The sequence below is a fragment of the Podarcis erhardii genome (assembly GCF_964252035.2).
Source record: "Podarcis erhardii genome assembly, chromosome: 12".
Classification (NCBI taxonomy): Eukaryota; Metazoa; Chordata; class Lepidosauria; order Squamata; family Lacertidae; genus Podarcis; species Podarcis erhardii.
In genome coordinates this window covers 17461821-17489583 of record NC_138513.1, presented here as the reverse complement: position 1 = coordinate 17489583, position 27763 = coordinate 17461821, and the positions used below count along the sequence as shown (strand labels likewise).

General features: G+C 44.2%; 3 protein-coding genes across 18 annotated transcripts in view; 1 reads left to right on the top strand and 2 right to left on the bottom strand.

Moving 5' to 3' along the window:
• Positions 1-7533, bottom strand: part of LOC309325960 (protein adenylyltransferase SelO-like) — a 25756-nt gene extending 18223 nt beyond the window's left edge. For 2 of the 7 annotated variants that reach the window (XR_014150089.1, XM_081834386.1), the window contains exons 1-6: positions 7375-7505; positions 7121-7257; positions 5710-5970; positions 4900-5018; positions 850-978; positions 488-552 (exon numbers count right to left, since the gene is read on the bottom strand). Coding sequence is in view for 6 of the 7 variants with exons in the window: in XM_081834386.1 (XP_081690512.1) it covers positions 488-552; positions 850-978; positions 4900-5018; positions 5710-5923 (527 nt within the window). In the remaining variant the exon portion in view is untranslated. Of the gene's footprint in view, positions 1-487; positions 553-849; positions 979-2933; positions 3266-4899; positions 5019-5709; positions 5971-7120; positions 7258-7374 lie in introns of those variants that run through there. The other 5 variants (XM_081834387.1, XM_081834388.1, XM_081834389.1 and 2 more) reach the window with 5 other exon arrangements.
• On the top strand, positions 7342-25315 carry PDSS1 (decaprenyl diphosphate synthase subunit 1; the record flags this gene model as incomplete). The annotated part of the gene is given in 13 exon segments (XM_081834397.1): positions 7342-7484; positions 7486-7531; positions 7533-7931; positions 12880-12944; positions 15038-15158; positions 15283-15413; positions 17208-17349; positions 20515-20626; positions 20719-20828; positions 22562-22642; positions 23232-23345; positions 23809-23889; positions 24836-25315. Coding segments are annotated over 13 exon segments (1686 nt in total). The 3' UTR covers positions 24977-25315.
• ABI1 (abl interactor 1) overlaps positions 25114-27763 on the bottom strand; it is a 96728-nt gene continuing 94078 nt past the window's right edge. For all 10 annotated transcript variants that reach the window (XM_081834431.1, XM_081834434.1, XM_081834433.1 and 7 more), the window contains one exon: positions 25114-27763. In XM_081834431.1, the coding sequence (XP_081690557.1) occupies positions 27588-27763 (176 nt within the window). In that variant the 3' untranslated portion in view covers positions 25114-27587.

The following is a 27763-nucleotide window of genomic DNA, read 5'->3' as shown; positions in this document are numbered from 1 at the left end:
GAGAACTGATACAGTGCAGTAGGTAAGGATGTGAGCTTGGAAGTCCCAGGTTTAAATCTTCCCTTAGCCATGAACACTATAAATCAGAGGCTGGGTAGGGCTGCCATACACCCTGATTTTCCAGGACATGTCTTGGAATTCGCCTCAACAAAGCTCAACGAATTTGGTTACCCTAAAAAAAAAAAATCACCTGCCAATCACTTGGATGGATGGTGATGTCAGCTGATGAGGGTGGGTGTAAAGGGTGTGTCTGTGAGAAACCAACACCTAATTCATTTGGAGCCAGGGATTTGACAGCCACAAAACCTGATCCTTAGCTTTAAATCAGAACAAACAGCAAACCACAGCATTTGTGTTTGGTCAGTAAGTTATTCCAGCCCAAGTATTTTAATTATCAGCAGTAATATTTCTTAATGTCCTTTCTGAAAGATCAGTGCCAGCCATATATCATTTAGAGACCAACTATTCAAAAAGAAGAATGCAGTACCTGTTTGTATAAACACCAATCAAATGGGCTCTTCCGTCACCCAGCTGACCTGCCCAGCTACCAAACTAACAAGGAAAGAAGAAATTAAAAAATCCCAGTCACTATTCGGTATTATTTACAGCAGATTTATAACTGGAAAATCATTCCTAAATCTTCTGGTGATGGTGAGATTCAGCATGCTTCAGAGACATAGCAACAGATTGGAGCAGTGTTAGCCAAGTTATATTTTGTTCTGTTCTATCATGACAGAGAAGTATGGCAATAATAGGAATCAGAGATGGAATTCCTGAAATATTTGCAGACTGTAAGTCAAGGCAGAGGAGCTAAAGCTGAGGTAAGATAGAGCAAGTTTTATTATTGACCTGATGGCCACCATATCTGTGGGCCAGAGGCAGAGATCCCAAGGCAATTTTTGCACCTGTGACAAGCTGTATAAAGTCCTCTGAGTCTGCGATGGACATATCCAGGTCCAAAATATCTTCCAAGACTTCCTGGATGGAGAATGACAACACAGAAATCACTTAGAATACAAAAGACATTCCTTATAGTTGGAAATGCCACTTAATTAGTGAGTTTTTATATCTGTATCTATCTCCCCAGCTGCTACTCCTCCCTCCTCTCATAACACACATTCTATTTATCAAGAACACAGTGAGCTGAATCCATCTATTGTTTAGGGCAGTGTTTCCCAACTGGTGTTCCGCGGCACACTAGTGTGCCGCGAGACGTTGCCTGGTGTGCCGTGGGAGGGAGGCGGGCGAGTCCGGCGGCGAGAGGCGGGGCGGCGGCGGCATCTCCTGCTGGATGCAAATCCAAACATGGCGGGCGCCTCCCTCGCTCCTTTGTAGGCGGACCATCGAGAGAGAAAGAAAAGGAGGCGAAAGAGCGAGAGAAGGCGCCTGCGCGGAAAGAGGAGCGAGCAGTGCGCCTGCGCGCCGCGGCGCCCGAGTGCAGTGAAATTCCGTGAAGAGGGGAGGGGGGGCTGGAAAAGAGAGAAAGGAAAGATTTTTCATTTAAAAAAAAAAAAAAGAGGAAGAGGGAAAGAAGAGAAAAAGCGGCAGAAGCTGAGGGGAAGGTTTCCGTGAGGGAGAGAGAAAGAGAAACGCGGGGCTGGCGGGACCCCTCCTCTTCCGCCACGCTCGCCCGCCACCGCCTCAGAATCTCCTCAGGAGCGGCGGCGGCTGCTCCCCCTCGCCCCCTTCCTCCCCCCCAGCCCCCTCCCAACCCCCGGACGAGGGACGCGAGGCGGCGCCGCTGAGAGGACGGGAAGGCCCCCGGCGGCGGGGTCGGCTCGAGCAAGGAGGGGCGAGCGCTAGCCGGCTGGCTCTAGCCCGGCAAGAGGAGGAGGAAGAGGAGGAGCACGCCGTCGCTTCCACAGCGGCCGCCCCACACTCCCCTCCCCGGGCACCGGCGGGGAGAATGACGGAGCTCCAGTCCGCGCTGCTACTGCGGAGACAGCTGGCAGGTCGGTCCGTCCGTCGGTCGGGGCAAAACACACCACAGCGCAGGCAGAGGCAGGCAGGCCCGTCTCTCCCTGCCCCCCCTCGGACCTGGCCGGCCTGGGGTTTGCACCCCAAACATTCATGTCCACCCCAGCTACACAAGCCACACCTTGCTCTCAGTTCGATCTGTCAAATAACTCACCTATCATTCACATAAAGAACCTAGTCTATCCTCAAACGTCAGAATGTACCTCCTCTCTAGCTTCCCCCACTTCATCTAGGCACTTTCAGCCCTTACTTAACCCACCCCAGCCTGCTTACTCTTCCTTCATTTGCTATAAAAACTAAATACAGAGAGAGACTGAGAGCTGTTGACGAAGAGCTACGTGTGTGTCTTTCTTCGATTCCAGCCAGAATATCAGCTTTGTGTTCAGCCAAACAGGCCCAGGTTGCGCACTGAATAAAGTATTTTATAATTTTTCATTTTTCTGTTTACTTACTATTTCATAATAAAGTAATTATAAAATACTTTCTTTGTGTTTATTTTATTCCTATTAAAGAGAGTTACTTTATATATAGTCAATATAGGCACAGAGTTATTTTTTTAAACATTTTCTAATGGTGGTGTGCCTCGAGATTTTTTTCATGAAACAAGTGTGCCTTTGCCCAAAAAAGGTTGGGAAACACTGGTTTAGGGCAAGGCTAGCAACATTTGGGCACTGTATTTAGTCACTGCAATAGGTTTGCAATTATGTGAGAAACTGGAGCACCTCCAGTGCTAAAGTTCAGTGTCCTCAGCTTCACTCATAGGATTACTGTGTGGGCTTAATGGGATGAGAATTGTAAAGCACGGCGTTTCCGTGCGCTGCTCTGGTTCGCCAGAAGCAGCTTAGTCATGCTGGCCACTTGACCTATACGCCGGCTCCCTCGGCCAATAAAGCAAGATGAGCGCTGCAACCCCAGAGTCAGCCACGACTGGACCTAATGATCAGGGGTCCCTTTACCTTATAATACACAAAAAGTGATGCACCCAGACTCAAATGGAAATTCATGTCACATTTTCAGCACAACAGTTGCCAAAGAGCCACGTGGCATCTCCTCTCTGTACTCCACCAGCAGTGTAGTCTTTTTCTTTTCCTCTTAGTTGTAATTATAGTAAAAAAAGAATAGCATCCTTTCTGTCAACAGCTTGTGGAATATGTAAATCAGGCCCCATAAAAATTAAGGAGATTGGGAGCGCACTCACTGGGCTCACACCCCCCTCTTCCCCTCTAATACAGACCTTTCCCCCTCCCCTTTTATTTTGGAAACAATGCTGATTAGCATCACACCTTTTCAAAAAACTTTTTTTCACCTGTGGTTGCAAACTGGTTTGGTGCTAACTGTGGTGAAAACTCCAATGCAGGGGTAGTGCTACACAGCAAGGAAGAGAGGTGCAGTGCTTGTATGACAAGCATGTCCAACAGGTTGATTGCAATCTACCGGTCAAAAAAGAAAGAAAATAAAAATACATAAAAATAATTTTTCCTCCCTCAAAAAAAGAATCCAGGGATGCTTTTTTTAAAAAAAAAAAAAGAGAAAAAAAGTTATTTTTAAAAAATTATGTAAAAATCTATTAAGAAGTAATATCTTCTCTTCTGTGGTCTCCTCTGCTGCGTGGCCTTCCTCTGGGCCCCAGCCTGCTCTCTTGGAGCACTAGTTGCCGTGGAGTAGGCTCAGTCGGACCTGGGCTCGGCCATGTGTCCTTGCCCTCCCGGTGCTCTCCTACCTCTCTTCCTCAGTGGCAGCGGCAGCAGCAAGGTCGGGGCTCCCCTCTTTTTTCTTCTTCCTCTTTCTCTCTCTTCCTTCTCCTCTCCTCTCCTCCTTCTCCCTGCGTCAGCTCCGGGGTTTTCCTGGCCCCAGAATGCCACTGGGCAGGTGGCTGAGCGCTCTCACTCCCAGCTCGTTTTGGGTCACGGGGGGTGGGGTGTCCCCGGTTCCCCCAGGTGTCCCCGGTTTCCCCTTGGCAGTGGCGGTCTCCGCAGCCCAGAGCCAGCCAGGTAGCACAGCTGGCTCTGGCTGGTTTCAGGAGCTACTTGCTGCTGTGGCGCCTGCCATTTTGCCTCACCGGAAGTCCCCATATGATGTGTCTTGTGCCGTTGAACCAATCATGCAACATTCATTCCCTACTAATAAATCTACAACACTTAAAATATAAATCCGGGGACATTAAATGAAATCAGGGGACATTCCGGGGATGGATTTTGTCCAGGGACTGATTTGTAAATCCGGGGACTGTCCCTGGAAAACGGGGACATCTGGTAGCCATAACTTTGGGTCTTCCTCCCCCCAAAAAGCTCAACAACTTTGGTCAATCCAATGGGTAGATCACTGCCAGGTTTTTTTATAGTGGGAGTAGATTGCAGTCTCTTGAGAGTTGGACATGCCTGTTGCATGAGAAGGGAAGGAGGCAGGAATAACACATGAACCCCGGAGGTGTTTCTGAGCTGGAATACATGCAGTACAAATCTTTCGTGTGTCATTGGAGCTTTGGACTTGAGTAAACACAATAAATTACTCAGTTTGAAGCCTTGGGGCATTGTTCTGAAGTGAAAAGGGAGGTGAGAAAGAACAAAAAAGGGTGGTGTTTGATCTCTTCTGTAAGATAAAGAATAATTACTTCCACACCTACGTCCTATGCACTGAGTTCCACCAGTGTGCTATGCACTGAGTTCCACCAGCACAGAGGTGGGGGAATTTTAAGGAATCTTCGCAAATGTTCTAGAAAGTTTTCTGGCAAGGAGCTGAATGATGAATGTAGAAGTTCAATACACCCAATGCAAACTGGGCCGCAATATAATTCTATTCAATATGCTATGCAGCTTAAATTTTGTGTACCCAACAGATTCCTAATATTTTCTAAAAGTTGCAAATCAGCAACCTTGCATCACACAGTTAGAGGAATTCCAAATAAATAAAATGAAGCCTAACCTTTGAGACAGCTACAAGCAGAACTCTGGATTTAAATGGTGTAGGGTAGACAAATGAAAAAATGACGTCTCGCACTTCACGAATATAATTCTCTTGAATATGATCAATGGGAAGTGTGGCTAAAAGGAACAAGCAAAATATTTTCACATACCATTCCTGAGGACTAGCTGTATTAGTCATTTGACTGAAAACAACAGATTCCTGTTTGTGAACTGCATCTAATGATGTGGAGTTTTTGACAATGAAAACCAACAGAGTTTTAGCTACTGAATTACTGCTACTTGAAATATATATTAAAAAGTAGCGCTGTTGATTCCAACCCAGGGAAAGTGACTCACACTTAAATGCAGCAGTGGCTGCAAACTCATTTGCCACTAACAAGTGTCCCAGTCATCTGCTAAGTAGAACACCTGGCAGCACCCTTCCCCAAAGCTTGCATTTGCCCTGCTGTTTGGAAAAAGAAAAGAAAGTGTTTCTTATCTCCTCTGTACCCAGCAAATTAAAGAAGATCCTCTCTCCAGTTGCTGGAAGGTTGGCTGAGACCACAATAAATGACAGACTATGCCCATCTGAGTTTTTGGGACCCATATATAAATCATATTTAAATCAATTGGTCCCGAAAATAATTTTTTCTGGTTCCAGTGAAACTTAAGCACAGCTAATTCTCTCTGGTGTTCAGCAATTATGTAATCAAGCAAAATGTTCATCCAGATAAGGTGACATTTACAAGTAATTCTGCCCAGTTTTTCTTTTTAATATGCTGTATGCATATTAAAATATTATATTAGTATACCACTAGTTGAAAAGTACCTGTGAATTTTTCTGTGGAAAGTCTCCAGCCACCAAAATGAGATACTTTTCTTTTTCTTTCACAATAGTCTTGATCCCAGCTTGATTTGTTGATGTAATCATGCACATGGCTAAAACCACTTGCAGCGGTTATAGAGTCCACGAGGCAGCATCCAGACTGACACACCAGCATTAACCAAATGGGAAATGCCAGAGCAACACCATACCTTGACATACTGAGTCCTAGAACTTTTCTTAATGAGGTGTCAACTTTCTACGGAACTAAAAAAAAAGAGAGATACAATTACAGTGAAGCCACGGTTCTAGCACAAAACCTTTCACATTCAGGAAAATAGTCCTTCAATGCTTCCCTTTATATATATATTTAAAAAGCCATTGAAAATTATTTCACATTATTCGGCAAAGGATGATCCTGGGAATTTTCTTTTTTAAAGTCTTTCTTTGTTCTCAAGATCATAGAGGCAACTATCCACCAGCAACTTTTGCTGTATTTGGGAGTGGGAAGGCCCGAGTTCAAATCCCCATTCCTCCATGAAGCTTCACTGGGTGACCTTGATCCATTTTCTCTCAGCCTAACTCAACTCACAAGAGTCGTTGTGAGAACAAAATGAAGTAGGAAGAGAGCCGTATATGCATGCTGCCTTTGGAGGAAAGGCAAAACGTCAAAGAAGGAAATAAATATGGAATAAAAGTCCAACTTGTCCTCAAATATAAGAACAAGACAATGGGCCACAAAGAAAGAACCTTTAAAGTAAGGATGCCAGTAACCCTCCTCAATTCAAAACACAATTCAAAGTGCTGATGCTGACCCTTAAAGCCCTAAACAGCCTCGGCCCAGTATACCTGAAGGAGCATCTCCACCCCCATCATTCAGCCTGAGGTCCAGCTCCGAGGGCCTTCTGGCGGTTCCCTCACTGCGAGAAGTGAGGTTACAGGGAACCAGGCAGAAGGCCTTCTCGGTGGTGGCACCTGCCCTGTGGATGCCCTCCCACCAGATGTCAAGGAAATAAACAACTATCTGACTTTTAGAAGACATCTGAAGGCAGCCCTGTTTAGGGAAGTTTATTTTTTTTGTTTTTTGTTTTTAATATCCTGTTGGAAGCTGCCCAGAGTGACTGGGGAAACCCAGCCATATGGGTCGGGTAAAGGTAAAGGGACCCCTGACCATTAGGTCCAGTCGTGGCCGACTCTGGGGTTGCGGCACTCATCTCGCTTTACTGGCCAAGGGAGCCGGCAGACAGCTTCTGGGTCATGTGGCCAGCATGACTAAGCAGCTTCTAGCGAACCAGAGCAGCGCATGGAAACGCCGTTTACCTTCCTGCCGGAGTGGTACCTATTTATCTACTTGCACTTTGACGTGCTTTCGAACTGCTAGGTTGGCAGGAGCAGGGACCGAGCAACGGGAGCTCACCCCGCTGCGGGGATTCGAACCGCCGACCTTCTGATCTTAGGCTCTGTGATGCTCTTTGCACAACAAGGCAGGGGAAACTCAGTGAGCGAATCAGCACCTCCTGCCACCAAAGCACTGGAGCCAGAGGACCACTTCACCTGTGGGAAAAAAATATGGAATAAGTCCCTACTTGTCCTCAGATATAAAGAACAAGGCAATGGCCACAAAGGAAGAACCTTTAAATGCCCGAGGGATGTCGGAGGCATCAACTTCACCTGTGGGACCTCTGCCTGGGCCGCACCTGCTTAAAGGCGCAGGAGGAAACGCGGCAAAATCAGAGGCGGCTCTTCGGGAGAGACACGCGGGAAGCCAGGCGGCCTTCCTCCTCTCTCTAAGCCGGGCTGCTTCTCCCACAGCCGGCGCGGCCCTCCGCCCCCCGCCCCCCGCCCCGCCGGCCACTCCCTCAGGAGAGTCCCCCTCCTCGCTCCGGGCCTGCAGGCCGGGGCGGCGCCTGAGGGCGGCGTGGGCAGCAGCCTTCCTCTCTCGCCCATCTCCCGCCGCGCTGCCTAGGCCGGGTATTTCCGCGTCCGGGTCGCCTCAGCTGCTCGGCGAGGGGAGGCGGCCCTTGAGCAGCGGCGGGAGAAGCAGGCCTGGCGCCGAGGACGACGCGGCCATGGCCTTGGGCTGGTGGCACCGCTGCTGCTGTCGCTGCGCCGGCTCTTCGCGGGCGGCGTGGCTCGCCGGTTCCGGGCGGGCCTTGGGCTCCTCCGCTAACGGCGCCGGAAGGCAGCGGCGGGCTGGGGGGCCGGCGGCGCCCGCGTGGAAGGCGGAGGTAAGTCGGCGGCGCGCCGGGGCGAATGGAGGTCACGTCGGAATGAATGCGAGGAAACGCTAGCGGGATCTCCGGGCTGTTTCGTTTTCAGGTTCAGGGAGGGGAGAGAAGATGCTTAAGGGTCCATCAAATGACGAGGGAATAAAGGGAGAATATTGGGGTGGTTTTGGTGGTGGTGTTGCTACCCCTCCTCACTCTCCATAAAATGATGGGCAGTAAATTCAGGACTGAGGAAAAGGACTTCCTGCTGCGTTTGCTGCGAGGAGGTGCAGGGATGATGGCCACCGGCTTGGAGGGCTTTGCAAGGGGATTTGGCAAATCCGCGGAGGATGCATCTGTCCGTGGCTACTGTCCACGCGAGTTAAACTGCATTTGCATCTTCAGGGGTATCGCCCTCTCTCCAGAGCAGTGGTTACAAACCGTTTTTTGTCCATGCCCCACCTAAGCATCTCTAAAATCCTGATTCCACCCCACCCCGACATATAATTCTTATTATTCAAAAAGTGAACTCCTGTTCACATGGAGGAAGCCTAAAAGGCCATTCACTGTAAATAACTCATTCTCGAATTGCCCCCCTTAAAAATCAAATTGCCCTTAACCACGGCTCTAGACATTTTAGGCAATGGGGTAGCTCTCTTGCCCTCCATGCTCCGGGCTGCTTTGGTCACTGATGCTTGACCAGATTGACATTTTGGGTTGAGGCAGCATGGGTTTTTCATGTACACAAAACCTTGGGAAAGATAAGGGGCTGTTTTTTTAAAAAGAAAAGGTAGGGGTAGGGAGTTTAAAAAACGAGCACAAACCTGAGGGGATAGCTTAGTCTGCAGAGCATGAGACTCTTAATCTCAGGCTTGTGGGTTCGAGCCCCACATTGGGCAAAAGATTCCTGGATTGCAAGGGGTTGGTCTAGAGATGAATCTAGACCACGATGATCCTCGTGGCCCTTTCCAAGTCTATGGTTCTACAATTCTGAGGAATGTTTTTATTTCATTCATTTGTGCTGGTTGAGATAGCCACCAGCTTGGATGGCTTTAAAAGACTTAAGAGGTTGGATGGCCATCTGTAATGGATGCTTTAGTTGAGATTCCTGCATTGCAAAGGGTTGAACTAGATAACTCTCAGGGTCCCTTCCAACTCTACAATTCAGTGATTAGACAAAATAACGGAGGCTAAGGCTATCACTGACTACTAGCTTGATTACTATTTCCTCTGCTGTGGAAAGCAATATGCCTCTGAACGCCACTTGTTGAGAAACACAAGCGGGGAGAGTGTTGTCCTTGGGTCCTTCTTGCTAGCTTCCCATAGGTGTCTGCTTGGCCACTGTGAGAATAGGATGCAGGACTAGATTGGCCTTTGGCCTGATCCTGCAAGCTCTTCTTTTGTTCTTAATTTTGTTTAGAGAGAAGCAGCATAGCTGACTGGGATGTTCATGATATTTGCCAGGCACCAGATTTGGGAAGTCAACTCTTGGTTTTCTTTGTAAGGCTGTAATTAGCCTTCTTTGCGAGCATGAGGTTCCACTCTTTCAGGTGAGACTTCAAAGACATGATAGCAAAATTAGTAACCTTGTTGATAATAAATAAATAAATAAATAAATAAATAAATAAATACTGATTTTACCATGATCTTCAACAGTTTCCCAGGGTGACGTGTCATTTTGATCCAGAACTGTGGCTAATCTTAACTGTAAACAAGCTAGCTTCAGTAACTATGGATTGAAGTAGGCTTTTCGAAACCAACCATAGTTAAACCATAGTTATGTTAACCATAACATAATGTAACCAATTCCAGAAGTTAATCAAAAGTAGTGATTAAAGCTTCTAAACTGTTCTTGGTCACATGGGAGAGGGAAGGAAGAGTGTGTGAGCTCAAAGCTCACTCTTGATAATTGTCCGTGTGAAATTTCTAGGTAGGAATCTATAAGGATTTAGAGCTTGGTGTCATCAGTAAGTTGATGGCACGCAGGTAATCTGTTTCCCCAAATACCAGTGTTTCAGTGGGGTGTCTGATCCAGCAGTGGGATGAATAAGACCCAGTAGGCTATGCTCAGTGCAGATAACATGGATACATAGAACAGCTGGGCCATTCATCACCAATGTAAAGTCCCTTTCAGATGGCGGTCTTGGAATAGAAGCCTTTTATCTGTGTAATATTTGGCTGCCTGTGCAATATTCAAGAAGTTGTTCAGTGGGGACAGGGAGTGAAATTTTTGCCCCACAATTTGCTGTGCTTTTATGCAAGATGCATTATAAAGCCCTTCAGAATATTGGTAGCAGTGTGTGAGTGATAGATTTTGAGTTGTGAGAAGGAACAACAGTGAACAAGTCAATACTCATCCATTGAATGGGCTTGGAGCTTGGGGGAAAGTACAATTCATTGGCTCTGTTCAGATGATTGTATCTTCATAAACCATGGCAATGAATGTTTGGGCCAAGCATTTCTTCTCCTCTCCTTATACACCACTTTGCGCCAGAAGTGTTTAGTCATGCTGCCCACATGGCCTGAAAAGCTGTCTGAGGACAAACGCTGGCTCCCACGGCTTGAAAAGTGAGATGAGCGCTGCACCCCATAATCGCCTTTGACTGGACTTAACCATCCAGGGGTCCTTTACCTTTACCTTACACCACTTTGGCACTTCATTTGCATTCAGTCATAGTTTCCTGTTTGATTCAAACTGATGAACCCTTGTTGAATGTCAGTTATGTTGCTGATGTTATGAATAGGCTTTTAGGCTTTTAGGATTGTGCAGAATGGTTCTAAGTGATTGTTCCCAAGATCTCCAAGCATCTATCTTAAAGAATATTTGGGGAGCCCATGGTTCTAAAGCAGGTATGGGGAACCTGTGACCCTCCAGATGTGTTTAGCCTCCAACTATCTTCAGCCCCTAGACAACATGTCAGGAATGATGGGGTTGTAGTCTTCAATATTTGGAGGCCATGAGGTTCCCAATGCCAGTTGTAAGGGCTGCTTTAGATAATTTTTTTAACTTAACCTTGAGTACACAAGAACATGCCTAACATGAATATCCTGCCTATTCTGCAAAGGCACTTGGCAGCAGCTAGTAACATAAAAGAGCTAAATATAATAATTAAAGGTATAAATCTAAACAAGCCACAAACAGCAAATTAACAAATAATAATACAGAAGAAAAAGCCAGCCCCAATACAGCAGCTCAGAATCCCAAGTGCCTTCTGAAGTGAAGCTGCTTGCTACCAAAGGCTAACATCAAAGCTGGAAGGATGTTCTAGCCCCTCCGTGTGGAAAAAGGCCTGCTCTAGATCAGGGCGGCCCAACTGTTTATACCAAGTGGGTCCTTTGACACAGAACCTGCATGCTGCCTTGGTAGGGTGGGGAGCGAGGCTGCAGTTTGACACACATCCCCCCTAGCCTTTGCACTGCCTTCCCAAAGCCAGCTAAGCAAGGCACCAGGCTTTGGGAAGCAGTTGTGAGGCTCTGTCAGGGTCCTATAGCCTTCCTACCTGCTTCCCAAAGATGGGAAAGCACTAACTAGGCTTTGGGAAGGTGGAAGAAGGACTCTAGGACCCTATCAGAGCCTTCACACCTCCTTCCCAAAGCCTTGGGCCTCACTTATCTGGCTTCAGGAAGGCAGCATGAGAGCTGGGGTGGGCATCAAATGTTGCTGAGGGCCACCAAAAAAGGCCACGAGGGCCACACATTGAACCACCCTGCTCTGGATGATCCCATGCACCTCATATGATGAGGGACCCATAGTAGATTTCTGTGCTGTGGGCCTTTTGTGCTATTGAATACTTGTCTGGAGAAGGCTTGGGCCACCTCAGAGCTTGTGTAACAGCTTTCGGATTAGTCTCATAATAGAAACCACTTTGCATCAGAAAAAAGAGGTGTGGACTTAAACTAGTTTAAGGTAGTTTAGGGAAGGAATTGCAAAACTTTATGGTTTTGTTTTTATAAACTTTTATAAACAAAACTTTCCTTATAGAAGGAAATGCTGCAAGAATTCATGTGTAATAGAGTTCGATAAGGTTAGTTTGTGTGTGGTTTTCTGTTTTAGGTTTTGAGGTCTCACAGATGTATGGGCAGACAGGCTAGTAACTATTGCTGTCATATTAATGCAGCCTTGGAAACAAGACAACATTATCACTTGCCTTGGTTGCCTGTAGGTTGAATTAATGTAACTCACTCTACATGGTGCTAACTTTCAACAATCCTTGCTTCAGAAGCTTCTGTTCACCCAGAATGCAGCTACAAACATGTTGGCGGGTTCTCACCCACAGGATCACATTGCATCTCTCCTGAGACAGTTGCAGTGGTTACCTGCTTGCTGTCAGGCATAATTCAAAGTGTTTGGTCATTATCTATAAAACCCTAAATGACTTAAGTCCTATATAGATTGGGGATTGTTTCCTCCCATACTGTCCTGGATTCTCCCCAATATTGTCTCAGACTTTAAATGGGCAAGAAGCTCACTGGTGTGGAGCCAGGCACACAATTTTATCTGGTAAAACAAATGATTAGAGGTCTTGGGGCTGAAACAATCTCAATCCTAAGATCAGAAGAAGAGGATCTTTTCTGGGTCTGCAACCACAAGGGTGGAAGCACAGCCAAGTGGGACAAGAGAAAGGACCTTCTCAGTGGTTGCACCCAGACTGTAGAACACCTTGCCCTATGAAGTGTGGTTGGTCCCCTCTCACACTCCTCCACCCCTGTAGTTATTGAAAACCATTTTCTTCCAGGAGGCTCTTGCAAGTTAGACAATATTCTTACAATTCTTTTAACTGTTGGCACTGTCTTTTTGCAATCGTTCTGCATTGTTTTAATGAAATTATAATTTAGAATGCTGTAAGACGTCCTAAGTAGTGTAGAAGGCAGAATATAAATACTCAACTAAAATAAAATAAAAGTTAGGTGAAATGTAGTTTGTAAATGTATGCTCACTAATGTTTCATTTCTTTTTTCCTCTGGACAGAGACCTGATTTTCTTGGGAGAAGTTCGGCTCTATCCATTTTAAAAATTCGTAGTATATTTTGGCGGTAAGTTGAAGACCTTGCCATTGTATTGCACCATATTTAGGAGTGGGTTTTAGGTAACCTGGGTGAATATTTTTAGAAGTCCTGCAGTTATGGGTGCTATCATGATCTATATAATGCTGTAAGTTGATACAATATAACCAAAGCAGGTTCAGGGAAGCAATTTATACATTCAATAAACTAACTGGTATGGAATCAAGCTATTTCTCTCTTCCCCTTTGTTTTATACGACATAAGTGTTCATCTTCTGTTTCATAACACTGATTTGATTTCGAGTTCCTCCTCGCATATTGTAACGTCTTTGGGCTGGATAGCTACCATATTTGGAGCATATCCTATTAAAAGGTCTGCCTGCACAAGCCTGCTAGGATAGCAGCCCGCCTTGCCTTTGAACATGTAAAAGCTTCACCAAGCGACTTTACTCCTGTTTTTAAGTGGAAGCTGAAGAACCAGTGGCAAGGTATAGTAAATAAATGCAGTAGGAATGTCAGGCCAATAACATGCTCCTTAAGTTGAAACAATACTTAGATTGAGGTAAAATGTGTCGCTTAAGAATCAAGAGAAGGAAGTTTCCCTGGCTCAGCTACTGATTGGTAGGGATTCTTATCCCAGTGTTACATATTGAAGGGAAGGCCCCAACCAAGTACACCACTTGGAGTATTCACCTCATTCTGAAACACATCTTGCCGAAGAGTCCACATTTCTTAAGTGCACAGCAAGTCTTTCTGCATACCTAGTTGCGTGTTCCAAACATGGCTTCACTTCTGGGTGACAGAGTACAAGCTGTATCCATGGTCCTGAGATTTATTGCCCAGCTGTCCTCTTCCGAATACTGTTTGAGTTATTGGGAACAAGCTGCTGCAAGAATTCTTCTACATTTGCCACAAGATTAGTGTGGGTACAATATGGGTCCACTGCTCCTGTACTATAAGCTTAAATAGGCTTGCTTGCATGCACAAGTTCCACAAAATGAACTAGAGTGGTACCAGATACTCAATTACATATTGAGTGCCTTGATTGCAGCAAATATTCATTAATCTATAATTACCATTTATGGTGTAGGGTGTAATAAAGCAAGACAATAAATCCATATCTTTTGACCACCAAACTAGATGTTTGGAAACTGACTGCTTTTAATGAAAGGGCTGGTGCTGTGCTATTTTTATTGTAATTATTTATGTGTACACACCAAAAAAGAAAAAAAAACAACTATCACGCCATAGCTGTAGCACATAGTGTAGATGAAATCTTAAATGATACCTCTGTTTTGTCCTGCCCCACCTTTGCTGCAAAGCTCAAATTTTTACTGTTTGAAAGCCTATTGATAGCATTTTACAGGTTACAGCTGTCTAAAGGAGCTTGTAGAAATGTTCTGAAAGTAAGAAAAAATATTTCAGCCAGAACCTCAGCTTGTTAAACTACAATCTGCCCTCAACAAATTTATCTTACGCTCTCCCCCCACCAGCAGCCAATTAGGGGATTATCTCCCACCCCCACCCCTTTTAAAACACTATTTTCTTTCCTGCCCTCTCCTATATCCACATTACAGCGTTTGTCTACTCAGAAGTGAAACCCATTAAGTTCAGTGGCTAACTTGAGTACCATCTAAGGAGAGGAGTGATGGGGTAATGTAACAGAGTGATGTTGAGGTGGCAGGTGCAGGGATAAAAGTTTAATAAAGGAAAGGTTTAAGAAACCACTGTGAAATTTGGGTGGGACTCTGTTATGGATGAAAGCAGGCACAGAACTCGGGGACAATTTCCCTACCTCTGCTCTTGAAGCTGCCCAGTAGGAATGGACATAGAGACATGAACACCAGTACAAGGTGCTGCAAAGGCTTTTGGGATATAGGGTGGCAAGTACAAAGTAGGTGAGAAGTGGGCGGAGGGGGGGAGAGAAAGACACCAAACTTTTAGAAAACAAATCATCTGGGGCAACTTGTGATTTTAAGCATGGTTTGTTTAATAAACTATGCTTTAGCTTTGGCTTAGCATGACATGCAAATCAGGCCAGTATTTTGTATGCTCTGTAAAATGAAACACAAATCCAACCTGTATTTTACCTCTCTAAATTCTTTCAAATAATACTATCCCCAGGTTTCACCACACAACGCTGCGATTGTACAGCTGTGGTACAGCGGTTAGTGATGAAAAATATAAGGATCCTTTTAAACTGGGAAGCAAAGACTTGAATAATCTCTATGAAGATATTAAAAAGGTAAGGGCTCTTTGGTGTCTGGTGTGAAGGGCTGTAATCTCTCTTCCAAAGAGGCATAACATTGCATCAACCTATTTCCAGACTTACTGCTCAGCTTTAAAACTGCATTTTTGTTTGTTTACAGGAATTATGGGTATCTACTACAGAACTGAAGGAAATGTGTGAATATTACTTTGATGGCAAAGGGAAGGCTTTTCGACCAATGATTGTGGTGCTAATGGCTAGAGCGTGCAATTTTCATCATAATAACTCCGGGTAAATACCTAACCTTTATTTTTAAAGTTCTTACAATTTCAAATCCAGTTTCCTTGGCTCAAAAAAAAAAAAGTCACTCCCTAGCAATAACGGCAGGAGTTAAGCAGCATGTTTGCAACTGCACAATTTATGCATTTTTCAATATCTTTCCCAAACTGTACACAGCATTTTACAGTGGTATTGCTCGGAGTGGACCTACTGTAAGTAATAGACCCAACTTAGGCGCTGTGGTCTAAACCACAGAGCCTAGGGCTTGCTGATCGGAAGGTCGGCAGTTCAAATCCCCGCGACGGGGTGAGCTCACGTTGCTCGGTCCCAGCTCCTGCCAACCTAGCAGTTTAAAAGCATGTTAAGTGCAAGTAGATAAATAGGTACCGCTCCAGCAGGAAGGTAAATGGCGTTTCTGTGCGCTGCTCTGGTTCGCCAGAAGCAGCTTAGTCATGCTGGCCACATGACCCGGAAAAACTGTCTGCGGAAAAAAGTCGGCTCCCTCGGCCCACAGAGTAAGATGAGCGCACAACCCCAGAGTCGTCCGCGACTGGACCTAACAGCCAGGGGTCCCTTTACCTTTAATCATGTTCATTAGTTTCAATGGGTCCTCTCTGAATAAAACTTAGCCCTTACAGTGCTGTCCTGACCATGTCTACTTGGGAGTAAGTCCTGTAGAATTCAGCAGGGCTTACTCCCAGGCAAGTGGGGTAAGGATCACAGCCACAGGCTGACTTGATGCCCACTTTATAGCTTTTGGCTATAGAAAGGTTTTTTGGGTTTTTTTGCGTGGGTTTCCGTAGGACAAGTTAATATCTTGTCCCCTTAGTGCTGCTGTTGGCGCTCTGGGAAATTCACTGGCCAAGTGTTTTAAATTTCACTGACAAAATGTTCGAAGTGGGTCTTTCGATAATCTAGCACTGGGTTCTGTTTCTGTGATGGTCTGCTGGATTCTGCAAGGAAACGTTTAGCAGAGGTTGGTGGAGATAGCTGTCTCTTTGCTCCTGTCACCTGGAGGCATATTGCCATGGAACATGAGAGCTCCATTTTTTGCTTCCACCGCTAATATTCAACAATATAGTCTGTCTCAGTCTTCCCCAGCCTGGTGCTCTCCAAAGTTTCGGTTTGCAACTCCCATCAGCCCCTGCCCAAATGGCCATGGTAGCTGGGGCTAATGGAAGTGGTCATAAAAAACATCTGGAGGGCACCAGGTTGAGGAAAGCTGGTATATATAATCCCTTTTAAAAGCTAGTTTAGTTGCCAGCCCAACCTTCTGTAAAAAACTGATTTCCTGTGTTTTATGAATAAATAATTTCAAGTTTGCTTCCTTAGCTAACCAAGTTATTACGTTCCATATAAGAGGGAATAATTTCTCTTGCGTTTTTCCTGCACCGCTGTGTATTTCTGAAAATTTTTATTAAATTTATTACCCAGGTGTCCTTCTATAGGGAAGGAATGCTCTCCTGGGCCACCCCCCAAAAAAAGAATTCTTAGGGCAGGGGCCCCTCTGCTGATCTTAACACCCAAGACAGTCTGTAAGGAAGGTGGTCTGATGATGATGATGATTGTAATAACTTCTGACTTCCCCATACCTGCTCATTAAAACCAACTGCCTGATGCCGCTGGAGAAGAATTGGATTAAGTTTGGATGAGGAAGTGAACTACAGAGACACTGGATTCCAAACTATTTGTCACAAATGCAGAACAAGTCATTGCTATCCAAAACTGCATTTTCCTGAGCTGGTGAACGTGTCCTAGCGTGCTTGGTTTGCTCAGCTTCCGATGTTTCTTTCACTCCGATTTTAGGGAAGTACAGGCAAGCCAGCGTTCTATAGCAGTAATTACAGAAATGATCCATACAGCTACTCTCCTTCACGATGATGTTATTGATGATGCAAATTCACGGAGAGGAAAACAAACAGTCAATCACATTTGGGGGGAAAGGAAGGTGAGTGTGTTTGTAGCGATGCAGTGATTTATTTATTTTTTGTATTTGGAGGGATGTTTACATGGGAAGTTGTAGGGAAAGTATACAGGGTATAAGGATGACTAAAGCAAACAAGGCAGGTTTTATTTATTGCTTTTAAGATTAAATAATTACGGGTGTTTTTTATTTGCAACAGTTTATGTTAATTGCTTGCATGCTTTTGAATTGCACAGAACACTTGGCATGCAAAATTAAATACGTTTGTTCTGCATACGGCATAGTCTAGCCAAAGTTGAGCACTTCCTGAAATGAAGTGGCAAAAGTGTTCCTTGCACCCGAAGGCCTGCCTCCTAATTTGCCATATAAAGCTGATCATATAAAAGGTCACATTCAGAGCTTTTAACTTTCCACACAGTTAAGCACTTTAAACTCCCATTCATTCCAATAGGAGATATTTAAGCACATGCCTCTCACTATCCCATTGAGATCAAAATGCTTAACTTTTACTGGGTAGAGCCCAAGCAATAATGTGAATATGATCATTCTCTGGGACAAACACAGCAGTAGTTCTAACCAAGCTTAAATATTTTGCAGCATAGTTTGAGATATTCTCCCAGGACCTTTTGACACTTAGTTGGGTGTGTGTGTAAGAGGTGCCCCATCATACTTTCCTGAAAATGGAATCTTTGAATTAGTCTCGAGAAGCAGGTTTAGCAGAAGGCTGGAAAAACAGGAAATTATCTGAAGAGAAGCTGATAAAATAACCCGTCTGGGCAAATACCTTGAATTCTTGGAGTATTGCTTCCCCTTTCCTTATCTTGTGGGTGGAGTGATGAGGAAAAAAACCAATTTATCCAGGGGTTGCCAACACAGTGCCCTCCAGATGTTGTTGGACTGCACTGCAACTCCCAGTGGCCAGAAAATATGGCCAGTGATCAAGGGTGATGGAAACTGTGGTCCACCAACATCTGGAGGCCACCACATTGACCATGCCCGATCCAGCACCTTCTTCTGCAGAATGTCCTTCCCACCCTTTGTCTTTTGGCCCCAGTTTGTTACAGCCTTGCTGCCCACTCACCTCTTCCACTTTCCTTGAATTCTTGAAACACGTGAGCTAGAATTATGGGTGGGAATTGCAGTAGTAGTGGGGAGATGAGACAAGATAACAGAGCAGGAAGGGCAGTTCAGATATGTATGTGTCAGCTGGGGCAGAGTTTAGGTTAATAAAAGGGGTTCTTGCTGTGTTTGTGTCACAATCTCCCCTGATATCCAGCGGGAAAGAAAGGAGCACATCTTAATGGTGCACCTGCTGGTTCCAATTTAATCTAATCCAGCAATGGTGCTTCATGTGCGTAACTGACACCGATGCTCTTTCAGACCCCATTGACTTGGTAAGCACACCTGTTGATCTGGCTGGGCTGGGCCTCCTCATCTGCATGCAACTCACAGCTGGTTTGGAGGCATGAGAATGACCTGGACTTAGCCCTGTCCTTCAACTTCTGTAGGCGAAAGCAGCCGTGGAAAATTATCTTGGTCTGAACAATTAAAAGCTGTACTTGGCATTTCAAGTAATAAATATGATGGCTGAAAGTTATTGTTCGTGGCAGCCTTGAAATTATTTAGCTGTTGGGGGTATTTTATTGTTTCTTTTTGATTGAATGCTTGTATTGGGTTTTTTGTCTGCTGCTCTGAGCTCCTTTGGAGAAAGGGCAGGATGGCTTTTCAAATAAATAATAAAATCATCATATGTAGCAGCTGAGCTGACCTCTCTTTACACTGCTAGCGAGCATAATAGCAGACTCCTGACCTGGACGTTCTATTCTGTCCCTTGAGCAGCCATTGTGGTGTGAAGTGCCTTCTCCCATCTTGAGCTGGTGGCCCAGCTATACCCATATCTGGACAGGGATAGCTTGGCTCCAGTGACCTATACTATGGTAATCTCTAGGTTAATTACCGCAATTCACTGGGTTGCCCTGGAAGGCTGTTTGGAAACCGCAGTTGGTGCAGAGGGCAGTCGCCAGGCTGCTGATGAGGTGGACCATATCACACCAGTATTGGCACAACTGCAGCTGCTGCCTACACCTTTTTGGACCCGATTCAAAGTGCTAGTTTTAAGCTGTGAAGCAGCAGTGGGGCACCTCTGGCCCGCTGGCCAATCTTGGCACATCAGGCTTCCCCCCAGGCTTCTTTAGCCTGCCAGACTGTTAGGGGGACGGCACCCCATCTTATTAGGACAGACAAGGGCAGGGTTTAAAAGGAACTCTCAGAAGCTTCAAGTAGGCTCCTGGTTGTTCCTCTGCTGATGGGTGGCAAGAGTCTGTTGAAACCACTTCCTTTGCCTAGCACTGCTCTTTGAACTTTTGAAATTGGAAGTTGAAAAAGCAGTGTGCAGCAGCCTCCAAGGAACTCAGTTTCACTGTGTGTGCCTGTCCTGTCCTGGGAACAGGCATGGGCAGCCAAAAAGAGCATCCCTTTGGGAAGCAGCAACCTTTTAAAAGGATCAGCTATGCAGGGCATTCTCTGCGAGTAGCCAGTCCTTCCAGAAGGCAGGTTTTTTTCTCTGTCCTCCTGATCACCTGGGGAAAAACAGCTGCCTTTTCAAAGGATTGTCAAGAAAGTTCCCCTCCCCACACCCGCTCCCATTTGAGCTTCCAGAGGATCAAACAGGAGTGCAGTCTGAAAGCCCTTTCCAATAGCAAAAGTCTTTCAAACAGCATTGAAGGTCCCAACAACTCTATGATTCTATGATTCTAACAATTGGGACTTCAAAGCACATCACTTGCCATCGTAGTGATTGACAGGGGCAGCCCTGCCAGAGATAACAATCTGGCCCACTACCCAGAAAAGGTACCCCTCAAGAATATAGCTGGATATTACAAGAGTTGTCTAGTGCCAAGAGAAGCTCAGAGGCGCAGCAACATGGAGAGGCTTTTCAGTGGTGGCCCCCACACCTGTGAAATGTTCTCGCTATTGAGGCCTGCTTGGCACTGACACCGACATCTTTTTGGTGCCAGGGTAAGACTTCACTCTCCTTCAGGTATCTGTAAAGGGAATACCTTTGAATAAATCACACAAAAATGACTAAATTGAAAAAGCCTCTCCCCCCCCCCCCCGCATTAAAGAGAAAACAGTTTCAGTATTGTATGTATGCTGCTTCTCTCTTAAAAGCAAATTCTTCCTTTCCAGGCAGTCCTAGCTGGGGATTTCATCCTTTCTGCAGCCTCTTTAGCATTAGCACGTATTGGAAGCGCAACCATTGTTTCTGTGATAACATGTGTGATTGAGGATCTGGTGCATGGTAAGGCATTTTAACAAAATCTCTAGAAGCAACAGACATTTTTGTCTAGGCAGCAGTTGAATGACAATGTTGGGCTCTTCATCCTTTTTTAGGCGAATTTCTTCAGATGGGTTCCAAAGAAAACGAAAACGAGAGATTTGCTCACTACCTCGAAAAGACCTTTAAGAAGACTGCGAGTCTTATAGCAAACAGCTGTAAAGCAGTATGTACGTTCCGTCTTTCTTGTTGTTCATATACCATGATGCATCAGTGGGAAACTTGGGGGGGGGGGGAGTTGCAGCCTTTTCACAGCTTTCTCTTACTATTCAGGCTTAAGGGGGCCAAAGTCCTGAAAGCCTCTCCGGTGTGTCTCATGCTGAAAGGAGTGAAGCACATCAGTAACTTGCCACTCTTTGCTTATCTCAGTCTCACAATGTTAGGAAATGAGTCAAAGGAGGATATTAAAAAAACGATGTCTTGATGGCTAGTGCCATTGGTCATTGGTGGCTGCTGTACTTTGCCATTCCTTGTTGTCATGTCATCTTTCTTTCTTTCTATGCATCTATTTTGGAAGACTTCCTAACTTAAAAATGAGTAGACATGAGTCCTGTTGAATTCAGTGGGGCTTATTCCCAAGTGGGTGGAGTTAGGACTGCAGCCTAAAACGTCCAAATAATATATTGCCAAAACTTCAATGGTTATAAAGCTGCATTTTTAATCCTGGTTTGGCTCTTCCTTTGTCACAATGGCTGATTTCCATATTGCTTTCAGATACTCACTTGTGCTGTTGCTTAAATTGTACTAGAGACACTTGAGCTAGGATGCAGAGTTCCCTAGTATTGTTCGTTCTTATTGCTATTAGCAGACCTCTAGTGTTGTTTAAGTGTATAGAGTGATGCACATTGGAACAAAAATTCCTGACTTCACCTATATGCATTGATGAGGTCTGTACATAAAGGAGTCACTAACCATGATAGTGATATTGAGTGGTGGATAGTTCATTGAAAACATCAGCTCTTGTGCAGCAGCTGTGAAAAAGGTCAAGTATTGGGAACTATTAAGAAAGGGATTGATTGAAAATGATGCTGTGAGTTGTCACAGTGCCCCTATACTCTGTCCCAATCACAAGAGCTGCAGTTCCCAATGATGTAATAGTGAAACCTTGTTCCCTGGTTTCTTTGGGGGAAGCCATGACTGTTCAAAGTGGTCCAATATTGCTTTAAATGTATTGTCTAGTTCTATGTCCTAGATGTGTTAATTAATGCGACTGTTTGCATTGGGGGTGGGATTTAACATGATGTACCTGTCTTCTGAATATGTTGCTTCCCAAGGGACATCAGACATGATCACTATAGCATCTCCCCCCCCCCCCTCTCTCTCTCTCTCTCTCACACACACACACACACACACACGTGAAGACCAGCTTGTAGCAACTTCAGTGCAGAAAATGGCTGCCTCAGGCAGACTTCACATGAAACAATCACCTATTTGACTCCCGTGTCCACTTTTTACATTGTGTTTTGTGAATTTAACTCTGCCCTTTTTGTGGAGAAGAAATTGCTCTCGAGTTTCTGGCAATTGCTGGGACCAGAGTTGCCTCAAATGACATGGCTGCCATTGCATTAGTAATTGGCAAACAATCAGTTTGCAGCCCATCATTCTGTATCTCGGAGACTCCAAGCCCCGTGCGTGCAATGAAGTTTGGCCATGATGAATATTTGATATATCCAATCTAAATTCAGATATATATATATATTTAATGCTGTAGTTCAGATGGGTCTTGTGTTCTTTTAAATAGGTCTAGTTTGTACGTGCCTGGGTGTATAAACAGGGACTGGGGTGGTCAACAGTGCAGCTAACGAAGCCTGTCTTCTCTCTTCAGTTGTTTACTATTAATGTGCTGCATATACAAACAGTGGATACTAATGACAGAATTATTTTGTGTTTCCCTTTCAGGTTTCCATTCTAGGCTGCCCTGATCCAGAGGTGCATGAGATTGCATACCAATATGGAAGAAACCTCGGGATAGCATTTCAGGTAGTATATAGCAGGCACGTCCAACTCCCAAGAGACTGCGATCTACTCCCAGTATAAATATTCTGGAAGTGATCTACCCATGGGGGGGAGGAGCCAAAGTGGTTGAGCTTTTTTAGGGGGGGGGAAAGCTTAGCTTTATTGGGGGGGGGGACATATCACTCACCTAGAACGACGATGCAGTGGTGAAGACTACTTTCATTTTCTAACTCATCAGCTAAATACCAATTTCAAACAACAGAAGAAAAGAGCAATGGCAGTGGGAGGGGGGGGGACTTCCACTCCATTGCTTATCGCTGCTGCAGATCAGTAGGGATCCCGTGATCGAACAAGATCATCCGGGGATCGGCCGGTTGACCAGTTTGGCATCTCTGGTATATAGGGATACTAAGGCTAAGAAACTAGCTTTTAGACTTGTGAGACAACAAATGACTGTGGCCAGTGCCATAAAGCAGTAAGATCAGCAAGCTTAGACTGTCCCCTGTTCAGCAGGCAGAAAATAATTGAAAGCTGGACACAACTATTATAATTGTTATTAGCTAATTCTAAGATCCTTGTTAACTGGTCTCAACCTGTGTCTGTTTGTTTGCAGTTGATAGATGACGTGCTGGATTTTACATCCTGTTCTGATCAGCTGGGAAAGCCAACGTCAGCAGACCTTAAGCTTGGTATAGCCACTGGTCCTGTCTTATTTGCTTGTCAGCAGGTAGGATTAATAAATATACTGTCTTCACCCCAAGTTAAACTTGTACTGCTGGCTACTTAAGAGACATCTACAGTGGTACCTCGGGTTACAGACGCTTCAGATTACAGACTCCGCTAACCCAGAAATAGTACCCCGGGTTAAGAACTTTACTTCAGGATGAGAATAGAAATCGCGTGGCGGTGGCGCAGCAGCAGGCTCCATTAGCTAAAGTGGTACCTCAGGTTACGAATGGACCTCCAGAATGAATTAAGTTCTTAACCCGAGGTACCACTGTATATTGAAATTTAAGGACGAGTAGGGGTGGAAGCGCTTCATGTTACCTTGTTCAAGCTGTATGCCTGCCTTTTCATAAAAATGCCTGTGAGATGTTTATAGGTGAGAAAAGATAGTAGGTAGTTCGTCTCTCCTATTGGTTTCTAAGCTCTTGCATTTTGGGGGAAGTTAATGTTTTTCTCCTTCTCAGTTTCCAGAAATTAATGCCATGATAATGAGGCGATTCAGTTTGCCAGGAGACATTGAACGTGCCCGGGAGTATGTATTACAGGTAAGACAAGACCAGACTAAAATAAATACCAGCTCATACATGTATCTAATACTGCTAGAGAATAATGTTCAGTACAATAGATTTAGTTAATAGGAATTCCTCTGGAATTCAGTTTTATGGTTCTTTTTGAAGCCCTGATGTAGGATTCTAGCCTTTACTCTTAACACTTCATTTTACAAAGCAAATTTATATTGGGTATCACCTATCAATGGTATGTGTGGTTTTCTCCAACAACTGAAACATGAACTTTAGTAGTTTTAGTAAGCCCTGTGTTTTAATATTTGTTGTAAGCTATCTTGAGCAGGGTATAAATATTTCAATAAGGTGACTGTTTGCAAGAACAGATTTTCACCATTAACCTCCCATGGAGAACAGGACCTGTTCACTCAAGTCTGAACGCTTAATGCAGAAAATGTGAGCATGATACGTTCTGTCCAGTAAGCATTGGTGTAAATTAGTTTTTGTGCTTCTCCTTTCCGGTGCATTCAGCTCTGTTGTAATCTAGATGTATTTACTTGAAGCTTTAAGTACAGAAAACCACCTTGGAGGAGTGTAGAGGTAGTCAAGCACATTCAGACAGCGTATTTGCTTGTCCCTCGGCTTTTAAACTGCTTGGAGCATAGAAAAGCTGCCTTATGGCAAATCTGACCATTGGTCCATCTAACTTAACATTGTCTACACTGGCAGTGGCTCTCCAGGCTTGCTGGCAGCAGGTTTATCCCAGTTGGTTCTGGAGATGCAAAAGGTCCCAGATTCAATCCCTAGCATCGAACCTACAGAACCCTTGAGCTCCAGAATGGTGGTTTTGGACAGTTCTAAAAAGACCGTTGCTAAAATTTATGTTCTAGAATCAGTTTCAAAATCTGACAGAAAAAAGGGAGCAAGAAAGATCCCATGGCCTCCTAACTTCTCTACTTAAAAGTCTTTGGGTGTTTTTCTTTTTTAGAGTCATGGCGTGCAGCAAACAACCTACCTCGCCCAGCGCTACTGCCATAAAGCAATGACAGAGATCAGCAAGCTCAGACCATCCCCTGAAAGAGATGCCCTCATTCAACTAGCAGAAATAGTCATCGCCCGAGACAAATGACACAGCTGCCAGAATGAGTTGCAATGAAGGAGATATTTACCAGACTGTGCCTAAATCTACATGGTGAAACATCTTGGCTTGCTTCCAGTGCAGTTACCAAAATTTAAGTTATCCTCACTGAAATAAATATAACTAGGTTTATGAAGTAAAAATGTTTTATTGAAGGAAGCCATACAAAAATGATGAAACAAGATCAGTCTGTTAAACTGGTAGCAATGCCTTGTGCCTGTATTTTTAATGGGTGGGGGGTTCCTGTTTTTGTCATGGGCACTGTTTACATCGTTCAATATTGACACCCAAGGCCACAATGAATAAATACAATCAATGTGTTGAAAATCACTTTTGCAAACGCCTTGGTGTGTGCTGGGAGTATAAGAAAGATACCTTAAGAATGATCTAATTGCCTATTAGTTTCAGAGTACCAAGAATATTAAAGGAGTATGGTTTATTATAAAAAGACTGCACATATTTTTTTGTAAATAAACAGGTTATATACAATTTTAAGATGTTCCAATTTATAAAGGGAATACAGATAGGTTTTACGGATTGCTAACTGATCTCAGAAATAACAGATTAACAATTAGGAAAAGGCAAGAAAGCATTTAATATAGTTAGGTTTGTTTAAGGTAAGGCGGCAAGGGATGCTTCAGTATTTAATGCCACACTAGAAAAGAACTGTAACCACTCGAACAGCCAGTACACCTGCTCTTTCATCATTTAATTTTAATACCCATTAAGACAGTTCAGTCCAAATAAATCTTTACTACATACAGTAAAAAAAAAAATCCCTTACTAAATCATAATCTGCCTTAGATTATCTAAGTAATACAAGTTTTGTACAAAGAGACCAAAAAAAGTCACCTGACGTTGTGCTCAAAATGGAGGTGTCAAAGTGCATGTGTTGCTTTCTTAGAAGAGCAAAGTAGGCTGTGACTGCTCATGTCCTTCCCTACGTGAGCGGATATGATTAGCTCCTTTCAGTAGGACACCTGGACCAGCATCATCTCTCCTGTAGTATCTGCCTCCACCTGGGCTCACATGATGCTTGTATTTTGTGGATGGCTGTGGCAGCAACCGTCTTTAAATACAGTGATGTGGACAAGTCAGTAGCAAATCCCTTCAGTGCTACAGCGTCATCTTAGCAGGACATGCAACCTTCCACGTTTTAAGTGAGGTGGCCGATAGGACAGTGACTTGTGACAAGTTTCCTCACAACTCTGCATGTTGTGGAATGTGTTAAGATCGGAGAACAAAGCTTGGTAGCCTCATAACCAGGGCCAAGTGGCTTCATTTAATAACCACAGTCACCCAAGCTGGTAAAGGCAATCGCCCCTAAGGAAGCTCCACTGCCAGAGTAAAAGACTACTGGGTGGAGGGAAGAATGCATTGTTGATTCCTGGTGTTGCAGCTGTAGTGCCAAAGATGCAATTAGATGGCATGACGTTGCCCATCTAGTGCTAAATCAGCACTATCAGCCTGGACAGCTCTGGTCATATGTGGATAGCTGGGAATAGGCACAGATTTCTGTTGCGTGTCAGTCCCCAGCTAAGTCTAGCATCCAAGAACTATCGGAAGAGATGTTAATGCAATTTCCCAGGCCCAGGACTCCTTTAGTCTGCAAACTCCCCTATAAGCCTTTTAGCACTGTGATCCTCTGTTTAAAAGAGTAAAAAGAGACATTAGTTGCAAGTGTCTGGCAGTTATCACTCACTGTCGCAATGAATGAAGCCAAATAGTTTTGTGTAATTTTACGCATCATGAGTTTGCAAAAACTTGGTTTCCTATCTTGGAGGATGTTAAGTTTTGCACTTGCATCAAAATTGTCCCTGCTTATAAGGGGCGGGGGGATTTTTGCCAAGTCAATGTTTTAGTATTGCTTTGCAAGGCAAGCCAACAAATTAATGGACAAGACCTTTGGTTCACTTATGTATTTATGAATGGAAAAATTCAATGCAAATTTACTCATAAAAAACTCAGGTACAAATTACACATACATCATAAGACCACCCATCTTTGATTCATATGGACACCTTAGAGACTCAAATGGACTAATTGGAATAGGTTTTGTGAAAGAGTACTCCAGGCAAAAGATTACAACAAATTGGAAGCATCTTGGATTTTTTGGAGAGAAAAAAGTATAATTCAATACATAAGTTTGTATGCATGCTTTTAAACAAATACTATAGTTTGAGGATGAGCAAGAGTCTAAACAAAGGTAAATGACCAGCACTATCAGACTTTTCAATCAGATTTAATGTTAGTCTAACATAGTTGTTAGTTTACCATGCTGCACTGAAAAAAGAAAATAATGGCACAATTTGAATCATGAGTCATTAAATATTATATACCCTACTTCCCCAGAATATTTAGGCTGGTCATAAAAATCAACAATGCATAAGTAAATAAGCATAATCAGTAATAAACAGTTGCTCGTTTTACAAACTCTGCAGAGACAAATGCTTACAGATGAACATTCAATCATACCATTTAAACAGTATGGCCTGAAAGGATGGGCACATTTTAAAGAGCATTAAGACAATTGTTAACCTTTTAGTTACCCTTTGTAAATAATTATGGCATGATTGAATAAGACCTGACCTGAAGAGAGAACTTAATCCGCATAGTGCATGATTGACTCAACATAGTTTCCAGGAAACAGGCCAGTCACTCTGTTGCAAACTCCTTCATACCAGCCGTCATCATTCTTCTTTATAACATAAATGATTGCACCCTCCATGAATGACAGCTCATCATCCTTGTCCTTTGTGTAGTCATATATGGCAACAA